Source organism: Schistocerca americana, chromosome 8 (assembly GCF_021461395.2).
Source record: "Schistocerca americana isolate TAMUIC-IGC-003095 chromosome 8, iqSchAmer2.1, whole genome shotgun sequence".
Lineage (NCBI taxonomy): Eukaryota > Metazoa > Arthropoda > Insecta > Orthoptera > Acrididae > Schistocerca > Schistocerca americana.
The window spans coordinates 244,733,542-244,756,341 of NC_060126.1; the positions used below are offsets into that span (position 1 = coordinate 244,733,542).

Consider the following 22,800-nt stretch of genomic DNA (forward strand, 5'->3'; position numbering starts at 1 on the left):
TTTCATATCAGCGCACACTCCACTGCAGGAAAATCTCATTCTGGACCCTATTTCTCACTGGACACATACCACAGGAGAATAAGGTTTGGATGCTGTCCAAATTTTCCCATGTCTGTGTTTTCTGTGGCTTACTATCTACAAGTCTTCAGTTGGTTCTGCTCTTTACTTTTGTTCAGTTGAGTTACTGGATTAATCTTTTATGGCCTTGATATTCTCTAGAAGTTGAATTCTAACCCATTTTCTAGCATTTTATGCTGCTTGAGGAAAAATGAATCATTGGCTCAGTATGGGCTACCAACTGATTGCTATTGTAAACACTCATAAGTAAAGGAAACTTAATTTATCTTACAGGTTGTTTTGTGAAAATGAGCAATGGCAGCCTTACCCAAGAACTGTCAAACACCACAGTTGAATTTCAGCATCTCCACGATAAAACACACAAATGTTTTCTAGATCATTATTATGTGGCAAATAAAACATTTGACAAAAATGTATGTTCAGACTGTGAAAAGTCGTATTGTGAGATGAATGATTACTATGATCGTCTCAAGAAAGAACAGGAAATGGGAGTCTGTGTGGATATTGTTGATACAGTAAGTAGAATGAAATGTCTTCAGCAGTTTGTTCTTGATTGTATTGTGCAGTTTCTTAATATGATGTAGTATCTTAAGTCTGTACTATACAGTATATGAAATGTCTTCAAATCAATTTTGAAGAAATATAATGTTTAATTTCGCTCTTTTAGTACCTAGATGCCTTGCATCATAGAGACCTTAGAAATGCAGAAAACTGGTAATTTTGGTAGTATTTGAAAAGTTTACTGAGAAATTTCCATTTAATTTGTCTTAAAGGGCCATACTCGTTATTACATGTAAATCTCCAGAGCTTATTTTATACCTTAATTTTAGTTCTCTAATTGGTAATTGTTTTAACTGTAATGAAGATAGTATGATTTCACTTAAAATAAATTTATTTTCAGTTATAATGAGAATTTTACAAGTATATGTTTTGAGGTAAAACATTGCATAATACAGAGATGTACAATACTTACAAAGAAGCATCACCAACTTGACCTTGTATTTTTTGAAGAAAAAAGCACAATTGCAAGATATCAGACCTAGCAATCAACACCACTTGAAAATTTGTGCCGTAATTCTGATAGTGCACAATTATGACCTAAAAGTGTTAAAGTTTTCCTGTCTACTCCACTTTATTTATTTACAGTTCACTTTTTTTACTTTTTCATTGCATTACCACCACACTGTCAAATATGTTACTTACTGTATGTTTCTGCTTCAGTCTATACGCGTTACTTCTCTTCCAATGTTGTTTGCAAACATTGTAACTTCTTTGGTGACAATACTCAGTAAATGTCTGAAGATGGCCTTGTAAGTCGAAAACCGGCTAACACACTGGTGCTTTTCATTTATTATAATGTTGTTCTACCAAGGCAATGCAAGATTCTGTTAACATAAAAGTACAGTTTTTAAAGTCTAGCATGCACTGTTTGTTTGGTGCTTGCTCTGCCCCACTTCAACTGCCCTATGCCCAAGTACGAAGCACAGTATGTAGGAGTGACAACCAGAGCTATTCTGTTTGTGTAATATTGAAGGCTAAGGAAGAGTATGGAGAAGGTGGATACATTTTCCCAACGTGTTTGGAAATCTTGTTTGAGAACACATTATTGTACGTGAAAAGTAGTAAGTAATATGAGTGTGTAGTGTGCCAATGTCACACACATATATGTTCCATATTATTTTAACAATATTCTCATATTGACATTCTACAGTTATACAGGGTAATTCAAAAGTAACTGTACGTGCTTCATGGCTGTAATATGTGCATCAAATTAAGGTTAGAATGTTAAATAAAATTTTGACTGAAACAATTTTATTTCTGAGCTATGATGCATAATGTCATTTGTGGTAGTCATTACATCATGGACTTGTACAGGCTTTTGGCATTTCATGTTCATCTACAGGATGTATACGCCCCGGGACAACTGGGAATCCTGGAAAAACCTGGGAACCTTTTTGGATTCTGGGAATTTCTCATTGTTTTAGTTTAGAGTTAAATTCTTGTAATTTTAACTGGTAAGAACTGATATTCGAACAAAGAATTTTACTGTAGCTCGCTGCTGCAGAATAATACTGCAGCAGTAAAGCATAAGAGAGAAAAACACCAGTATAAAACGTAAATTACAAAGAAAATGTGCCATTTGCAACAACAAAACACAGTGTGCACAAGAGTGTGTGCCGAAAGCAAGGTGCTATGAAGGCTTTAGGACAAAGATTGTTCAGTACTTTGTAACAACAACCTGCTTTAAGAGAGCAAGACATCATTACTGTTTGAATTACGTTCGTTTGAGCAGATGTGAGTGGGCTCGTGAGATGTGCAGAGCTACCTGTAAAAATTTTTCTGGCACGTCCAAGGTGCCAGATTTGCACGTGTGCAGAGCAGTCATAGTTGTAGGGAGGAGCAGTCTCCACATGAGCCGTATATACGTTTCATGATTTTGCTGCTCTCTTCATTTACAGTCAAGACAGATGAAAAAAAGACAGATTTCTCTGGCTGGGAACTATCAAATGAATTAAAATACATTCATGCAATTATGGAAGACTAAAATATGCTATTAGTTTCGGTTTTCTGACTTCATTTTATTTCCACGTTATTGACTGTCAAGCATTAATCACTTTGCAGAACAATGAATTTATTTTTGTTGGTTTGCTAAGGAAATTTGGCTTTTATTAATCTTTTCCACACAGGCAGACAATTTATTTGAAATGAAGTGTTTTGTTCCAAGCTATTAGTTAGTTTCAACTGTTCACTGAATTTGAAGTGCACATTTTCATCTTCTGGCATGTATGACATTATGCCATAATAAAGAATGAAACATGAGATAATACAATAATGGTGACCCATATAAATTGGCATCCCGAAAATCTCACTTTAGCGGAATTTTAAATATCTGCCTTTCATGAAATACTATCTTTTCTGATTGCAAGACATCTTTCAACATTTGTCTGGTTCCTCCTCTAGGCCTGACATTATTTCTTAATTTGTGTTGTTTATGTCTTAAATTTACAGAATGCCATTCTTCGGTAAATTATACACTGGTAGCACACTGTGTTTTATCACTGTAACCCCCTGCGATACTTCATATTTGCTGCTGGAGTAGGATATAAACTGACAGTTACACCATTTCCTTATTTCACAAGCAACATTATTAATTTTTATACGGTTTGAAAAAGTCATAAAACGATTATTGTTCTAAGTCCTGGTGTGTACAAACAACTGTTCTTTTTATTTTTTCGAGAAATTTGTATTCCTTCTTACTAGCTTTCTGCAATGCTGTGTTGATGTAAACTTGGGTGGAAATGTTAAGTAAGTAACACTATTGCAGAGTACGAGGGGTGGGGGTAGGGGTAGGGGTGGGGGGAGGGGGGGGGGGGGGGTGGAACACCTTGTTCAATTCAGCACATAGCAAAATATAAGGCTACTATTAGTTGTAGAGTATTGTTTTGAAACGAATATTGTGCTAAGGACTGCTTTCTAATTTTGCATTCCTTAATTGTCCTAAGTGCAATAACTTCATATGCCCACTTCAAACAATATGCCGCATTGCTGCACATGCTCGTCTGATGCCCCCCTAAACATTAAATTCCTAACAGAGATGTGACGAAAAGTGTACGAGCAGAGCAAACATCAAGCACGGTCTTGCTCTGTTGTCATAGCTGTGCATGCTCAGTAACGCCTGTCCTCAGGTGCTCTGTAGCAGCTGCAACTGTTTCTAGCAGGTTGTGGGAAAATATTTCGGATAGTGGTTGGAGAGGTGTTACTTTCAAAGTATATTTCCTTTTATGCAAGATGAATTATGTTAACCATGGGAATGTGCAATGAATTTCGTAAATCAGAGAGCATTTGACTCTCATTCAAAATACTTTGATGACCAGCCATTCAAAAAATTTTGGGCCCCGAAAACCAGACAATTGTCATCATTTAAAATTTTACTGGCACATTTGTGTTTGTTATAACTGAAAGGGTAAAACATGCAAAAAAGACCATTATTATATGTGAAATATTAGCTTTTCTTCTTGCTGTATTACATGTATATTAATGTAAACCATGAACTTTTCCTGTTTGTGTGTTCGTGCTATTTAACAATGATGTTGCTGTTGGCTGACTACATCAAGTGTCCTATGCTCAATATATGCTATCATCTGCGGTCATTTTCTGGTGAGATAACGTGATGTGAGCTATGCTTGGCTGTTGAAATCGCATCACAGTCTCAATTTCAGAGCTTCAGAAACTAACATAATGCATTTGGTTGAATTCTTATTTATACTTTCATAGTATGAAAATATGCAGTGTACATGTTGTTGCACATCAAATATCTTTCGAAAACATGTTATAAAGTGACAGGTAGTTCTAAGCCATTGTATAAAATCTTTACTATTCAAAGGATTAATAAACTTCATCCGATTGAAAGTATACTGTCACTTAACATGGAGAAAGTGTGTTTTCACTTGGACAAATGTGTTAGTGTATTCTTAACTGGGGGATTCAACAAAAACCTGGAAATTTTTTTTCCTTGTCTATGTATAGAGCCCAGTCTGCATATCGATGTTGCTTTTTACATCCCTCTACATGCTCTGATGATTCTGGCGTGAAATATCTTTGTTTACCTGACTTCAGTGTGGTCCATTGTACTCTATGGCACCGTGAGTCATTTGTGGGCACATGAGAATCCTCATGTAACTACAGTATGCCGATATCAACATTGTTTTGCAGTGAACATTTGGGGTGGTATGATGGACAATCAGTTAGTCGGACCGCATGTTATCCATAGCATTTGACTGGCAGAGTGTGTCGAGAGCTTTTAGATAATGAATTGGGTGGTCTGCTTCATCATATCACACTCGCTACATGAACCAACTTAAAGTATATGTACAATGTTGGCTCTGCACATTTCAGTTGGGAGGCAAGAGAGTATCTCCATGCTACTTACCCAATAAGTGGATAGGTTATGCAGGCCCAGTTGCCTGGCCCACCAGATCTCAAGTTCTTAATCCTGTGGATTTCTAGCTTTGGGGCTGTCTCGAGGAGCTTGTGTATGGTGTTGGAATTTAGAAAATAGCACAACTACAGCAGTGAGTTTGAAATGGCTTTGCAGCTGTGAAGACTGAGATAAACGGAGCCTGCAACCTTCAGAGAGTGGCAAGATGTGGAGCAAGCCACTGTCTTCGTCTACAAAGACATCATTTTGAACATGTTCTGTGGTAAATGTAATTTTCGTAGTTGTGTTGAATTTCGAGTCCCTTCATGTCATTGCTTTCTAAGGAGAATTAAGTTTGTGTTGCTTGTCTTGCACATTGGTCTCTACTCTACTGCACAAATCTGAAATAAAGCAATTTCAGACAAAAAATTTATTTACATTTTATGCTTATTTTGAGGCATATATTACCTCCACAAAGTGTGTACAGTTTTGAATCAGCCTGTATATATTTCTCTTATTGGTGTGTGTGTGTGTGTGTGTGTGTGTGTGTGTGTGTGTGTGTGTGTGTGTGTGTGTGTGTGTGTGTGTCTCAAAATCAAAACGAGTATCTTATGAAATGATATTAATGATGTTTTATTTACTTTTTATCCTGCCAATCACATTGAAGAATTGGGCGTGTGTGTGTGTGTGTGTGTGTGTGTGTGTGTGTGTGTGTGTGTCAAAATCAAAACGAGTATCTTATGAAATGATATTAATGATGTTTTATTTACTTTTTATCCTGCCAATCACATTGAAGAATTGGGCATCTCCTGCTGCTTCAGCAGTGCCAGCTTAAAAATCCAAGTCCGCAGCTTGTGGTCTCGCGGTCGTGTCTCGCTTCCCGAGCACGGGATCCCGGGTACAATTCCCAGGGAGAAGGGGGGGGGGGGGGGGGCGTCGTCAGGGATTTTCATCTGCCTTGAGATGACTGGGAGTTTGTGTTGTCCTTGTCATTTCATCATCATTCATGAAAGTGGCAAGATTGGACTGATCAAAGGTTGGGAATTTGTACGGGTGCCGATAACTGCGCATTGAGTGCCCCACAAACCAAACATCATCATTTTAAAATCCAAAGTAGGTAACACACAACAGCAATGTTAATAATTAAATAGTGCTATGCTACTTATTTAATGACGGTGCAAGTGAAAGTTTAAAAGCTGTCCTTTCAGAAGGCCATAACTGTGTGCTATCAGAATTATGTCCCTAATTTCCAAGCAGGATCAATTGATAGGGCTGATGCTGTGCTTTCTTCTCCCTTCAAATATGAGGTCAAGTTGGTGATGTTTACTTGCTATACACACAAGAAATGAGATTGCTTGCATGATTAAGGCATTATTCGATGTGTGTGGCTGGTTCCAGTCTAATATATTTTTCTCAGCACTATAGATTTTCATAAACAATAAATTCTGTGTCTTGTAACCCTTGCCTTTTATTGACATGTACTTATAATTATGCACATAGTGTGCAGAACAGCCTGAAACTTAACATGTACAATAGTATGAAACTGAACATGTTGAAACTTTATACTGTATACAAAATTACTAGTTTATTACCATGTAAAGATAAGGGAGATGACTCACCAAGAGGCAGAAGCACTGTTTCGTCAATAGGTACACAAGAAACACTCCCTCCCCCAGTCCCCTGCCACAGGGATCATACCCTTGTGGAAGAACCAGATCCAAGACTTGCACAATCCACCCACCCAGCACCACCTACTCCAGTCCCGTTCCAGGCTTACCCTACCCCATCAGTGGCTGGGCCACCTGTGAAAGCAGCCATGTTATATACCAGCTCTGCTGTAACCACTGCACAGCATTTTACATTGGTATGACAACCAACCAACTGTCAACTAGAATTAATGGTCACCACCAACTGTTGCCAAAAACAAGGTACCACCCAGTGACACAACATGCAGCGGAGCTCAACATGCAAGATTTGAATGACTGTACTCCCACCACCTATCCAGTAGACTCTGTGTGTGTGTGTGTGTGTGTGTGTGTGTGTGTGTGTGTGTGTGTGTGCGTGCGTGCGTGCGCGCGCGCGCGCGTGCGCGTGTGAGCACATGCACACATGTTTTTGCAACAAGCTTGAAAAAGGAAGTTCATTCCAAAAGCTATCAAAGCTCCATACCTTTAATTTGTGTACCTATCGATGAAGCGGCACTTCTGCCTTTCAGTGAGACATCTCCTTTATTCCTAAATAATTCGTAATTCTCAACAAGAGCTTTCTGTATGTTGTTATAATTACGCCATGCGTTTTTACAGAATTCTGTCCCAAAAGATCTCAGAACTTCCACCAGGCATCAATAAGAGTACTGTTGACTTGAGTTGCAAGTGCTATTAATAGTTCAAAATGCCATGCAACAATTACATACTGTTTCTAATAATGACTTTTCATTCAACAACTGCTCTCAACTCATTCTTCAACCTTATATCCCTATAAACTCTTCAACTCCACTTCTGCCTTGTTTGGTTGTTCTCTATACATATATATATAAGTTAGATTGAATTTCTAGCAGGAATTCAAAAATTATTGAACTAGGCTTAATTCATACAGTTTATGGCTGTGTAATTTTAAAACCTAACATAACAGCAGTAACGCGTATCTACTTGTAGTTCTCGGTAATTCATAGTCTCTTTAAACATAAATTAATCAAATCCTACATTTCTGGGGCAGAATTTACGCAATATTCATATAACTTGTTTACATAAACAATGACATCTTCAAATAACTTCCAAATTATTGCGTATTAGTTAAAAAGAATCAAGAAACTAAGTATTTTAAGATCAGTATAGGTCAGTGTTACAACAAAACATTATTACCAAAGTTGAAATTTTTAGAGCACATAGTGCTAGGAAGTAGCAAAATATAAATTACAGTCTGACTTCACAAGAAATTGGAAAAATAACTTAAGGCATAATTTTGATAAATTTTAGTCCAAAAATATACTTGTAAAAAGAAAAAATTGCATTTACTTATTTTAGGAGTGACACAGGAGCAAATGAAAGTGCTCCACCGACCTATTTTGATTGTACAGATAGTTACTGACAAGGGAACCTCCCCATCGCACCCCCCCCTCAGATTTAGTTAAAAGTTGGTACAGTGGATAGGCCTTGAAAAACTGAACACAGATCAATCGAGAAAACAGGAAGAAATTGTGTGGAACTATGAGAAAAATAAGCAAAAATGTACAAACTGAGTAGCCCATGCGCAACATAGGCAACATCAAGGAGAATCTGAGCTCAGGAGCGCCGTGGTCCCGTGGTTAACGTGAGCAGATGCGGAAGGAGAGGTTCTTGGTTCAAGTCTTCCCTCGAGTGAAAAGTTTAATTTTTTATTTTCAGCCAATTATTAGCTGTCCATCTGTCCGTCAAATGTTTTTGGTTCCCATTGGAGAGGCACGTCCTTTCATCTACTAATCGCACGGTTTTGCAGTGCGGTCGCAAAACACAGACACTAAACTTATTAGAGAGAACAGAGACGTCAATGAATGAACGGACAGATCTTAACTTTGCAAAAATAAAGAAAGTAAACATTTCACTTGAGGGAAGACTTGAACCAAGGACCTCTCCTTCCGCAGCTGCTCACGCTAACCACGGGACCACGGCGCTCCTGAGCTCACATTATCCTTGATGTTGCCTATCTTGCATATGGACTACTCAGTTTGTATACTTCGCTTATTTTTTTCATAGTTCCACACAACTTCTTCCTGATTTCTCGATTGATCTGTGTTCAGTTTTTCAAGGCCTATCCACTGTGCCAACTTTTAACTAAATCTGAGGGGGCTGCGATGGGGAGGTTCCCTTGTGAGTGTAGCAAACTGGATAATCCAGTGGAAGAAAAGTCTGTGTAATTGAATCAAACAATATGTAATAAATTCCTGCTGTTATGAAAATACAACTATAAATCTGTTATGGGGATCATTCTAAAAGCAGAGAACATTTTGATTTTACAAGCCATGTGATTCTTTCGTGACCCTCTCTGTGTCGTAGACCTATCTTAATTATTGGCACCAATATGAAGCTAGCAGTGTGCAGAATGGTGTTTTACTGATCATTTGTGCAGTTTTAAAATAAGTGACAGTATTAACAATCCCACTAAGTGTAAGGTTCATAGTGTAATAAGATTTATAAATGCAAAAAAGCTCACCTTATCAGAATTTACAGACAAATAACTGAAGTTTGTGGAAATGTGATGAATGAAGCTGCAGTTTGAAAATGGTGAGTGGATGAATATTCATGATGAACTGTCAAGCCAACCTTCAGTCGTAACTGATGAGCACAAATGAAGGATTGTGGAAAAAGTTTGATTGGATAAACATTTCATTTTTGACTGACAGATCTTCAGCTTTCCTTAAATTTCATGATCTGTTCTTTATCAAAATATTGGTGCTGATTTGTGCTATAGAAGAGTGTGTATCAAATGGGTTCCTCTACTTTTGACAGATTAACATAAAAAAATGAATAGAAGCTCCTCTGACTTTTCTCACCCAGTACAAGAAGAATGGCGAGGAGTCTTTATACACAGTTACTTGCATTTTACATCAAAAGTCCAGAAACAAAACACTAGACGATGGAATGGCATTATTAATGATCCTTTTTTTCCCCCTAAGGTAAGTCTTTCCGCTCCCGGGATTGGAATGACTCCTTACCCTCTCCCTTAAAACCCGCATCCTTTCATCTTTCCCTCTCCTTCCCTCTTTCCTGACGAAGCAACCATTGGTTGCGAAAGCTAGAATTTTGTGTGTATGTATGTGTCTGTTTGTGTTTCTATCAACCTGCCAGCACTTTCGTATGGTAAGTCACATCATCTTTGTTTTTAAAAAATATATATATATCTGGAATGTTTCCCTATATATATATATATATATATATATATATATATATATATATATATATATATAAAAAAACAAAGATGAGGTGACTTACCGAACAAAAACGCTGGCAGGTCGATAGACACACAAACAAACACAAACATACACACAAAATTAAAGCTTTCGCAACAAATTGTTGCCTCATCAGGAAAGAGGGAAGGAGAGGGGAAGACGAAAGGAAGTGGGTTTTAAAGGAGAGGGTAAGGAGTCATTCCAATCCCGGGAGCGGAAAGACTTACCTTAGGGGGAAAAGAGAGAGAGAGAGAGAGAGAGAGAGAGAGGGGGGGGGGGGGGAGGGAGGGAGGAAGACTGTGAGTAAAATTGTGTTAAGCACGTAGAAAAATATTCTTCACTCTTTTTTTTTTCCCCCCTAAGGTAAGTCTTTCCGCTCCCGGGATTGGAATGACTCCTTACCCTCTCCTTTAAAACCCACTTCCTTTCGTCTTCCCCTCTCCTTCCCTCTTTCCTGATGAGGCAACAATTTGTTGCGAAAGCTTGAATTTTGTGTGTATGTTTGTGTTTGTTTGTGTGTCTATCGACCTGCCAGCGTTTTTGTTCGGTAAGTCACCTCATCTTTGTTTTTATATATAATTTTTCCCACGTGGAATGTTTCCTTCCATTATATATATATATATATATATATATATATATATATAGAGAGAGAGAGAGAGAGAGAGAGAGAGAGAGAGAGAGAGAGAGGGGGGGGGGGGGGGGGGGAGGGAGGGAGGAAGACTGTGAGTAAAATTGTGTTAAGCACGTAGAAAAATATTCTTCACTCTATTGAAAACTTCCAAGTCCTTCCTTCTTGAATGAAAGAAAAAGAAAAGTATTGAAATATTTTGCAAATGTGTGTTTAGGTTAGCTTTTTATTATTTTTATTGTACAACACATTTTTATATATTCCATATCTAACACAGTTTGGGTATCTTATCATTTGACTTTAAATTTGTCAAGATTCTGCTGCTTACAAAATTCAATTTTTTCACTGAATTATGCATAAAGAACTATTAGGGTCATGTCTAAATGTGAATGACCTTTGCTTTTCCAAATATTTTTATTAATATAATGAAAGAACATATTTTGATAGCATATTTATTTTTCTATGTAGTCTCTGTTCCAATTACACACATCGCAGCATCCCACAAGCTTTCCTATGTCTTCTTCACTCTCAGTAGTTGTCATGTTGTTGAAATATTCACTACCATCCTCTTTCAGTTCATTGTCATTTCCAGAGAGCTTTCCACTAAGAAAGTCCTTCAATTCAAAAAAAAAAAAAAAAAATTAGTAGACAGTCGGGGCCACGTCTGGGCTAAGGAGGAAGTTCAAAAACTTCCCACTTAAACTGCCAAGGCAAATCCTTTGTCAACACAGCAGAATGCAATCAAGTGTTATCACAAAGAAATGCAGTGTCGCTTGACAACAATCCACAAGGTTGGTCTGTAACAGCATGGTGTAGTTGAAGTGTCTGACAATGCCACTTCCTCATCCCCTCAAACCCAGAACCTCCCACAGAAGAACCACAAAAGTGCCCCACTTATGACAGGATACTTTCCGGGACTGGATCAGACTCTGAATGTGGCTCTCCAGCAGGGATATGACTTCCTCAAATCCTGCCCTGAAATGAGATCCATCCTTCATGAAATCCTCCCCACTCCACCAAGAGTGTCTTTCCGCCGTCCACCTAACCTTCGTAACCTCTTAGTTCACCCCTATGAAATCCCCAAACCACCTTCCTTACCCTCTGGCTCCTACCCTTGTAACCGCCCCCGGTGTAAAACCTGTCCAATGCACCCTCCCACCACCACCTACTCCAGTCCTGTAACCCGGAAGGTGTACACGATCAAAGGCAGAGCCACGTGTGAAAGCACCCACGTGATTTAACAACTGACCTGCTTACACTGTGAAGCTTTCTACGTGGGAATGACCAGCAACAAACTGTCCATTCGCATGAATGGACACAGGCAGACATTGTTTGTTGGTAATGAGGATCACCCTGTGGCTAAACATGCCTTGGTGCACGGCCAGCATATCTCGGCACAGTGTTACACCGTCCGGGTTATCTGGATACTTCCCACTAACACCAACCTGTCAGAACTCCAGAGATGGGAACTTGCCCTCCAGTATATCCTCTTTTCGTGTTATCCGCCAGGCCTCAACCTCCGCTAATTTCAAGTTGCTGCCGCTCATACCTCACCTGTCTTTCAACATCATCTTTGCCTCTTTACTTCCGCCTCGACTGACATCTCTGCCCAAACTCTTTGCTTTACAATTGTCTGCTTGTGTCTGTGTATGTGCGGATGGATATGTGTGTGTGTGCGCGAGTGTATACCTGTCCTTTTTTCCCCCTAAGGTAAGTCTTTCCGCTCCCGGGATTGGAATGACTCCTTACCCTCTCCTTTAAAACCCACTTCCTTTCGTCTTTCCCTCTCCTTCCCTCTTTCCTGACGAAGCAACCATTGGTTGCGAAAGCTAGAATTTTGTGTGTATGTATGTGTCTGTCTGTGTTTCTATCAACCTGCCAGCGCTTTCGTATGGTAAGTCACATCATCTTTGTTCCCGCGTGGAATGTTTCCCTATTTTATATATAATGCCTCATGACATGTTCAATTTCAGCCATTACCACTTGCTGTTTAGATGCAGCCTCATATTTTAGTTCAATATTGACTGTTTCAGCTGCATGAAAAGGAGTAAATAAAAAGCTATATGTGTCAGTGTTTATTGCCTTTAACTATTACACTACCTGGTGACATGCATGTTTGCTTAAAGTACACATTTTGATTAATTAATAAAACCAAACAATAATATTTATGAAACTTAATGTTGAAAAGGAAAGTTGTTACTCACCATATAGGAGAGTTGCTATATGGTGAGTAGCAACTTTCCTTTTCGTAATATTGTTACATTCCATCCTGAATTTTCCATTGTTTGATTAAACTTAATGTTGTAACTTTTATTGAGAGGAGGGAAGCTGTTCTCTATGGGTCAGTGTTACTATATAGTAATAGTGGTCCTATCACTCTTCCCTGGGGTGCTCATCACAGTACCCTTGTCTGTGAGGAACACTTCACTTTCGTGAATAATGTACTGGTTCTAATACTTAAGAAGTCTTCAAGCCACTTGTATATCTGGGAATCTATTCCGTATGCTCATACCTCCAATAACAGTCTGCAGAGAGGTACCGTGTCCGGAAATCTGGAAATACGGAATCTGCCTCTTGCCCTTCATTCATAGTTTGTGGTGTATCACCTGAGAAAAGGGCAAACTGAGTTTTGAGCATGCAATGCTGATCTTGATCATAAGCTTCTTGGGCTCAAGAAAGTTAATAACTGAGAATATGTTCAAGTATGATGCAGCAAACAGATGTGAGGGATACTGATCTGTCATTTTGAGGATCCATTCTTTTGCTCTTCTCATATACAGGAGTCACCTGGGATTTTTTCCAGTCGCTTGGGACTTTGTGTTGCACAAGAGATCAGCAATAAATGCAAGTTACATAAGGGACCAATTCTGTAGAGAACTACTTCTAAAGCCAAATTGGGATTCCTTCTGGACCTGCTGACTTATTTATTTACAACGCCCAGGATTTATTTCTCTACACCAGGAATGCTTATTACTGTGTCATCCATACGAGAGTGAGTCTGATGGTCAAATAATGGTATGTTTGTACGATTCTCCTGTATGAACAATTTCTTAAATGCAGAATGAAAACATTGTCTTGTTTTTTGCTGCCACACCAGACTGGTTAACAAGTGACTGGATGGTAGCATTAGACCCACTCAGCAATTTTACATAGGAGCAGAATTTTCTCGTGTTCTGTGACAGATCATTTTCTTAAAGTATGGTGATGGTAGTTGTACACTTCATATAAAGACACACGAATTTCTACTAAGCTTTGCCTGTCATTATTTGTGCCTTCCCTTTTGAATCAAGAGTACAACAGCCTCTGCTTCCTCAGCATGTTCTGAATTTCATTGTTAAGCCATGGTGGGTCTTTTCTGTCCTTAATTCACTTACTAGGCACATAGTTTTTCGGACCATGGTTTATTATTATTATTATTATTATTATTATTATTATTCTGTGTCCATTTTACTGGAACTAAGCTATGTTAGTACGGAACCAACCTTTCGTCCACGTAAGAACCCTGATCCATCACTGAAAAATTGATGCTGACCTGCCTACCTGCTGACAAAGGCTCCACCGCAATGTTTATTTACCATAAAGATTACCTGCCAGAGGACTCTATCGCCTGTCAGATACCTCCACCTGCAAACCCTGCCACAGAAATCCCACAGGGTGTCCAGTCCCTCCTCAAATCCTTTGGCTCATCTCAGAAGCTGTCACTGTGTCTGTCTCTCTCCTTACCCTTAACACTCCCCACACTCCTACCTTCTAAATGCTTCCTGAAGTTTATAAACCCAACCTCCCAGGACTCCCCATTGTGCCTGGTTACTGTTCCCTGACGGAGAATCTCTGCTTTTCCAGACCAACACCTTCAGCCCGTTGCCCTTAATCTACCCTTCTACATAAAAGACACCAAACTTTTACTCGACTAACTCTCCATAGTGCCTGTTCCTTTACCACCCTCTGTCCTGTTTATCGCTATTGAAGCCACCTCCCTCTACATTAACATTTCCATTGCCCATGACCTTGCTGTTATTGAACACTATCTTTCCCAATGCCCAACTGATTCTGATCTTATATCCTCCTTCCTGCTTGCCATGACCAAACTAAAATCCTTACCCACAGTTACTTTTCCTTTGAAGGCATTAAGTACAAAAAAACCTGTGGTACAGCAATGGGCAGCCGCAGGCCACCATCTCATGGTGACCTAGTCATTGGCCATCAGGAGGAATCCTTTCTAACCATTCAGCATCCCAAACCCCCACCTGTTTCAGATTCATAGAGTACATTTTTATGATCTGGACTGAGGACGAGGACTTGTTGTCTGCATTTCTCCAGAACCTCAACACCTTCCCCATTCACTTCATCTGGTCCTCCTCAACACAACAAACCACCTTCCTCTCTTGACTTAGTCCCACGCAGGACTGTTAATGAGATGAGAGAAGCAATTTGGGCAACTCTGTTTTACAGAATATCCACTGATGAGCACCCACAGTAAGTCCTCTGCCCTAAAGGAAACACTTCGTGGTGCAAGTATAATGGACAAATCATACACAAAACACCCCATGCCAGAAACTGTTATGGTAGAACTGAAGTCAAGATATTGAGACCTTTCAGATGCTAAACACATGGAAAAATGTTTACATGGCAAAACATACACTCCAAATGAAAGCTTCAATTGTTGCATTTGGAAATGTGTGCCAGAAACTGTTATTTTGGCAGTCAGCTTTTCAGATTGGTGTGATGGACACCATAATATGTTTTCATGTTGGAGTAACAAGCAGATTAAAAACCATGAACAGAGTAGGCACGAAAACTGAAGACAACATGAAAAGTGGGGTGGTATGAGTGGACAGGCTGAAGTTGAAACAGCTGTTAAAAGCATGACGGAGGTCAGAATAACAAAGAAAAAAAAGAAAACTAAAGACAATGAAAAGGACACTTGGAATCAACAAAGTTTTGGAGGAGAAAGGTTTTGACATGTTGTCATTGAGAAGAAAATGACATTCAGATCTTTAGTTTGTTTCCTGTAATCAACATTTTTGTATGCTTGTGAGTCATTATCTCTTAAAAAAAAAGCATGAATAATAATCTAGTGCTTGCTTACACAGTGAACCACATTATTCAAAAATGTATTTAATATTTTAAGCTCAAGCATGTCACCTGTCCTTAAATTATTAGGAAAAAATTGACTTCTAAAAAATATTTCTTAAAAATATACAAAACAAACCTGGTTTACTGTTTCAAAAATAATTAAAAGAATAAAATTTGTTTTTGCATTTTATTGTGAGTAGTGTGGAAGTACAGTGTAGCTAACATGAAAACTACACACAATTCAGTGCATAAGATGAAAATCAATAATTCACTCTTGATACGTAGTCCCCAGATTAAAAAAAAATTTTTTCACATAGAGATCACAAAATACTAATTTGGTTAAAGTTTCATTTCAATGTCTCTTCAGTTTTTGAGTTACTAAATTTCAAATACTAGTGCTAACTACGAACCATGAAATCCAGCTGCCCTTAAATGGCTCATTTCATACAGTTTTTGGTCACATCATTTTGATCCGTAACATAAGATTACTAGCATTTTCTCATATTTCACAGTGTTTCATATGCCCTTTTAAGTATAAATTAATCTATGCCATACTTTTTAGAATCAACATTTAACCAGTAGTCATTACTACATTTTTGTACAAGGTATCTGAAGAGGAATGGTCAGTGTTCAAGGATATGGCAGAAACAATCATTTGAAGCAAAAACGTGCAATGAACACGAGTTATGATGTGTATACCTTAAGAGCTATGAACAATTCTTCAGCATTCAAAACTGTGAAATGAATATCTTTTATTGCAGTCTTGTTGCTTTCCGTATTTTGAGAGGTGGTAGTGTGGACCAGAAGGAGAAAAAAAAGTCCAGTAAACATGAACTCTAAAGCAAATACCTCTAGAGCTATGGGCATTTGTTCATATTCACTACTGTGAAACATGTCTCTTCCATTGAACAAATGCTGATAGTTCTTTGCAGTATGGATTTTAGAGCTCATGTTTACCAGGCTTTTGCTTTGAATGACTGTTCCAGTCATATCCCTGAACATTGACCATTCCCCCTGAGGCACCTTATATAAACCACAAAATTTTTAAGTAACTTCCAAATTATTGTACATTAAATTGGAAATTCACACTTCTCTTGGTGGAAAATAGCAATACTGATGCAAATTATGTAAGGTGTCCATACCACTCTTGACAGAGAGTAGAGAATGGAGTAAACTTCCACGTGGCACACCATTCAAACAGTTGAAACATGGCACACAGTACAAAAGGATGATATTACTGAGCTTGTCTCCTATAGTTGCTATTCTGGCATAGAATAATATCATAGGTCCATAAAAAATAAATAAGTGGTGTGTACACCTCAGTGATTAACGAAGCTGTAAAAACTTATTCATCTTTGTTTTGTGATCCCTTGACCACTATACATGTAGATGGAAGCAGATTGAAAATATCTTTAATGAGTGAAAAGTTAGTTGAGGTTATATTATATGAAGTTTATTTTTGAAATGATTCTATATTAATTCCTCAATCTTTCCCTGTTAATTATACAGATGAACAGAACACGTTCCTTCTGGAGTGGAAGACTGGGTTGTGATAGAAAGAATCATTCAGTTGATGTGTATCTGGTGTGTCTGTTTACACTTATGGCAATAATACCTGTAATATTTTACACATCTTTGCGGTCTCTGGTTAGGAAGACAGAACACAAACTACTTGTTCGTAAGTATCTTGAACTGATACCAAACAATGTAATTTCAAATACTTATATTTGTAACTTATGTACATTCTTTGAAAATGTGTGACTTGACCTACTTCAATGTACATCAACAATCTGCATATACTGAAATACATCCACAAAACATTGCTGTGACAAAATTACTATGTATCATGATTTATGATAATTAATCAACTTCAATTCTTCTTTAGGGGCTTCACAGTTGTAGTCTCCAGTTTTATTCTCATTTTATTCATAGTAGTTTACTTAATTTGGCATTGTCAACCTTGAATACTGAAACTGTTTTGTTTAGAAATAGATTTCCCATAGTAATGGCAAGTTAACACTACAACTTGATCTCAACACATTGTGGAAGTGGTTGCTAGATGATACAATGAAAATTAATGCCAAAAATAAATTGTTCAGTTTACAAGGAAAATATGTGTAAAAGGGAGACTGTACTCCATTGCTGGTGAACAATGCAAATAACTGAGTGTTGCAGTAGTGAGAAACTTCGATTATGCTGACTGTTAGAAGCATAATAAACAGGAACTATATGAGAAACTTTGATTATGCTGAGGTCTGTCCTTCTGCTGTTTTTTTTTTTTTTTTTTTTTTTTTTTCGTCTCTCTTCACTGCCTTTCCATTGGATGTCTTCTTGGTGGCAGTGGTGCTTGGATGTGGTTTGTGATTTGGTCACTCATTTTCTTCCCTTCCAGCATTCTGCAACTTTCATTCATAACCATGTGGTCCTCTTGTTGGGTCTGACTTGCTATGCTACTCCTTTTCCAAATTTTACACAAATGCAGATTGTGCAGGGAATGTTGCACAGTGTGACCTATGTGCCACTTTTTGCGTCTTTCTTTCTTTGCACCTAATTCAGAGCTGTGTTAGTTGACATGATTCCATCCCCATTGGTGACAGGCAGTAATCTTGCTGTGTGACTGGTTCTCTTAGCCCCTTCACACCTGACCTGGCCTCCAGGCACATGACCATTCAGTAGAATGGAATGGGTACTACTGCTCCCTGCCAGAGCATTATCTTGTTTCCTCTTCTTCTGTGGTTTGCATTGCTCTCCAAGAAATGCATTTCACAGATGACCATTATCCAATATTCCATGGTTGTCGCGTGCTCCATCGGGACCATGCTGATCCCAAGAGAGCATCTGGAGGGATCTGTACTTGGGTTCGTACAGGTGTTGTCAGTGAGTGGATTTCCCTGTGTACCTTTTTGGAGGCAATAGCGGTGCGAGTGCAAACAACCTCAGCGATTGCCATTTGCATTGTTTACTTACATTCACACAGGTCACTTACTTGTGTTGAATTGACTCCATCAGTTCAACTTCTACTCCCTGCCTCCCTCCCATTTACCTGTTTTCTCCTGCTTGGGGACTACATTGTGCACAACCACCTGTGGGAGAGTACCAAGTACCAGTTCATCTGGTGGGAGCCTTCTAATTGAGCAACTTCTCACAGACCATGATCTGTGCATCCTTAATTATGGTTCTCCCACCTGCTTCAGTGCCACCCATGACATGTTTTCAGCTAACAATCTCTTCTCCTAACCCTATGGCTTCACTTCATTCCTCACTATATGATGACCTTGTGACAGTGATTGCTTTCTGGTGATGTTGTCATTTCTTTGCCACCGCAAGACAGACCGTCTTAACACATTGGGCATTTCACAGGACCAACTCCCCTTGTATGCCTCTGGTGTTACATTCACTGCATCTGTCTTATTGTATTGATGAGATTGTGCAATGTGTCTCAGATGCCATCATCTACACCGCTGCAATTGTTATTCCCCTTTCTACAGATACCCGCTCCCCCTCTACGTTGGCCAGTGCCATAATGGATCAAAGACATTGAAATATCTGCTCGGGATTTCTGACGAGCCCTGCAACCCGGGTGTATATCCAGGAAAAACTTGGGAATTTTTTTGTCCAGGAGAAAACTGGGAAAAACCCAGGATTTTTTTAGAATTCAGGGAATTTTTCATTGTTTCAGTCTTCAGTTAAATTTTTGTTATTTGGCTGGCAAGAACTGATAAACTACGAAATGTGTCAAAGGCTTTAGGATGAAGTCTGTGAAATACTTCATAAACATAAAGTGCTGCCGATGAGAGTGACATCACAGCTGTTTCCATTAAGTTCGTTAGAGCATTTGCCAGTGGGCTCGCACATGTACAGTTGAGTTGGGTATGGGCAGTACATTTTCACACTTCTGACTACTTGAAGTGTGGCTGTTAGCCATATCAGCAGTAGTAACAAGGAGCCAGATGCTACCTGGAAAAATGCTAAGGCTCACTACCTAATCAGCCACAGTAAGAAGCAATGCTAGGACTGCCATGTCTCCTCCCTGGGCTCGTATGCCTTGTCACCTCAGATGTGGGCCAAGTCCTCTGGTCTTACAGGTTGTCACTGTTCAACAGCTGTTCTGGGTCTTGTCCTACGATGTGGTCTTTGTACTGATTCACTTTGTGACGGAATCAGTGTCCTCTTCCCATCTGACTACCTTTCTACTGCAGAAGCAGCAAGTTGAAGATGTTCCCCTATGTTCCATTCCCCACCAAGCTTAATCCTATAATTAATTGTTCAGTAATTGGGAACTTCATCAGGCTGTTGCCACATCACCACAACACAGTCCCCGTGCCCTGATTCAATTCAAAATCAGATGATTCAATGCTTAAATGTTCCCCAAAGACAAAATTTTCTGAGGGTCTTCATCTTTCTTTGGTTCCAAGGTGTTTTGCCCTTGCAATGACAGGATAGCATATTTGTTCCAATCCTTAAGCCAGGCAGGATCCCAGTGTCTCTTAATACTTACTGGTCGATTAGCCTGACCGACGTACTCTGTAAACTGCCTGAAAGGATGGTTGCCTCCAGATTATGCTGAGTTCTTGAATCTCAGGGCCTTTTGTTCCCTATCAGTGTGCTTTCTGGGAGGGATGATCCACAACTGACCATCTGCTTGGACTGGAAACAGCAGACCGCCAGACTTTTTCTAAATGCCAACATCTTGCCGCAGTCTTTCTTGACCTGCATAAGGCTTACAACACCTTGACATCAGCACATTTTACTCACCCTAAATGACTGGGACATTTGAGGACTCGTACCAATTTTCGTTTATGAGTTTTTATCCCACCAGTTGTTCTGGGTTAGAATCAGCACTTTACTCAGCTCCCCACAGGGCCAAGAGAATGGCATCCCACAGGGATCTGTGTTGGGTATCACTCTCTTCTCATTGGCATCAGTGGGCTAGTGACCTGTATTGGGCCACTGGGCACTCCTGCATTATGCATCAACAACTTTTGCATTTGGTACAGCTCCAAGTTGGTAGCCTCTGCTGAAAATCAGCTCCAATGGCCATCTGGTGGCCCTGTGCATTGGTTGTTTCCCATGGTTTCAAATTCTCTCTTACAAAATGCAAATCATACATTTCTGCCATTGTACCACAGTCCATCCTGACCTGGAATTCTACATAGGTCTCAGCACCTAGTGTTACACCACAGTCCCATTTATTGTGCCTCCTTTTTGTTAAAAAGCTTTCTTGGCTGCCTCGTGTTCATCACCTGAAGACTAGCTGCATGTGAAAGCTTACTGTAGCGAATCATGCTACTCTTCTATGTATTTACTGAGAAGTGGTTTCATCCCGACTGGACTATGATTGCCAGGTTATTGGCTCTGTGGCTTCATCAGCTTTGAAACTGTTCTCAGTTCACCATCGGGGTGTGTGTCTGCCTTTCGGACTAGCCCTGTAGACAAGCTTCTTGCCAAAGTGGTGATCTTTCCTCTTCTGATGTAATGGTATCAGATCTTGATCTCATATACGATCACCATTTGATAATTGCATGATCATCCCATGTATTTGATTTTATTTACATATGAGGAGTTTTTGTTTCTGATTCCCACCCTCGGGTGGGATTACCAATTGAAATGTGCCTCACTTCCCTCTTGTGAGACCTCTATCTCACCTTCCTGAACTTTGCTCCTCATGTTTTCTTGCACACTTCCCCTTGGATGGTGCTCAGGCCAGAGATTAGGACCAATCTTGTCCAGGGTCATAAAGACTTGGTTGTCCCTGTTTTGGTGTCCATTATGTCCAGTTCTTTAAGAGTCATAGAGTGCTACCATCTTTTACACCAACGGCTCTTAAAACTGTGGATCAGATGGGATATGCATTTACATCTCCTCCTGTGTGGAACACCGTTTGTTGTCAGGAACATGTAGTGAATTTACATCAGAGATGACAGCCGTTACCAGAGCCCTCCGTTGTATTAAACGGGCCTCCCTTGACCGCGTTTTGGTATGTACTGACTCAGTGTGCAGTTTCCAGCCTCAGCCTGTTGACTGATGTGATTCGTGTCACCCTTTGGTCTCTGGCCTACTGCCCCATTTAATAAACTGTGTACAATTGAGATGACTGTTGCAGTGTCAAGCTCTTCCTTCTGCTTCTCGTGGGTGGTCATACCAGGTTAACTGCTAGTTTTCTTGTGTCACCCCCACATGTGGTTGTGGAACCTTACAGACTGTAGCTCATATCTTGGTGGTCCTCCACGCTAAAACGGACTTAAGGATCCATTGCCGCTAATACCGGCAGACAATTCGAGGGTGGTTGTACTGGATCTAAGTTTGTTCCATGAAAGTGGTTTTTATCCTCACTTTGTAAGGTTGTAACCTACCTCCGGAGCAAGGACAGGGTGGTTGGAGATGGGCCATCTCCCACTGTATGCTAGGTCTGAGGAATCCCAGACCTGACCTCCTTGACCAGGCTACTCTTTCATTATTCTTTTACTCTGTTTTAATCACTTTTAGTTTCGGTTTGCCTCTTTTCTGCCACACAGAATTTTCAGTTCTGTTTGTCTCACTTTGTTGAGTAGTTGGCACTCATGATTGTAATGGATCAAGGATGGGACAGCTGTGGATGGGATATTTCTTGTCACATGGCGAGCTCCGGGGATGCCCACCTGCTGACTTTCCTAATTCCTTCATGTTGCTTTTATTGTTGATGGTACAAAAGATGTCCTGTACATTTGTAGCCTCTTTCTTTTACTGTTACAAATATCCTGATTAAATCAGAAAACTTCCTCAGTGGACATATCTACTTCCAGATGCACCAGTCTTGGCTCAAAGGGCTGATGACCACGTTGTTTGGTCTCTTGGCCGCCCCCCCCCCCCCCCCCCCTCCGTCCCAATCAATTAGTCTCTCAGTCAACGAATCAAATAAACATTGATAGGTAGCTAGAAAGACACGAAAGAATTAACATACCTAAAATTAATCAGACCAAAACTTGAGTATGGAGCTTACTAGTACATTAGACTCAGTTTTCATTCCATAGATCCAAAAATGAGATGATTCTCTTGGGTGTGGAACATGTCCGAAAGTATAACTAAAAAACATAAAACATTTGAATATAATACTCACTGCCCTGATCATTTGTCAGGTTTTGTCAAAATAGGTGAATACATTACAGTAAACTGGAACTGCTAATATTTACGGAATTA

General features: G+C 39.5%; 1 protein-coding gene across 3 annotated transcripts in view; it reads left to right on the forward strand.

Moving 5' to 3' along the window:
- Positions 1-22,800, forward strand: part of LOC124545125 (osteopetrosis-associated transmembrane protein 1) — a 284,001-nt gene that overhangs the window by 156,356 nt on the left and 104,845 nt on the right. For all 3 annotated transcript variants that reach the window (XM_047123947.1, XM_047123946.1, XM_047123945.1), the window contains 2 exons: positions 352-593; positions 17,134-17,302. In XM_047123947.1, the coding sequence (XP_046979903.1) occupies positions 352-593; positions 17,134-17,302 (411 nt within the window). The remainder of the gene's footprint in view (positions 1-351; positions 594-17,133; positions 17,303-22,800) is intronic.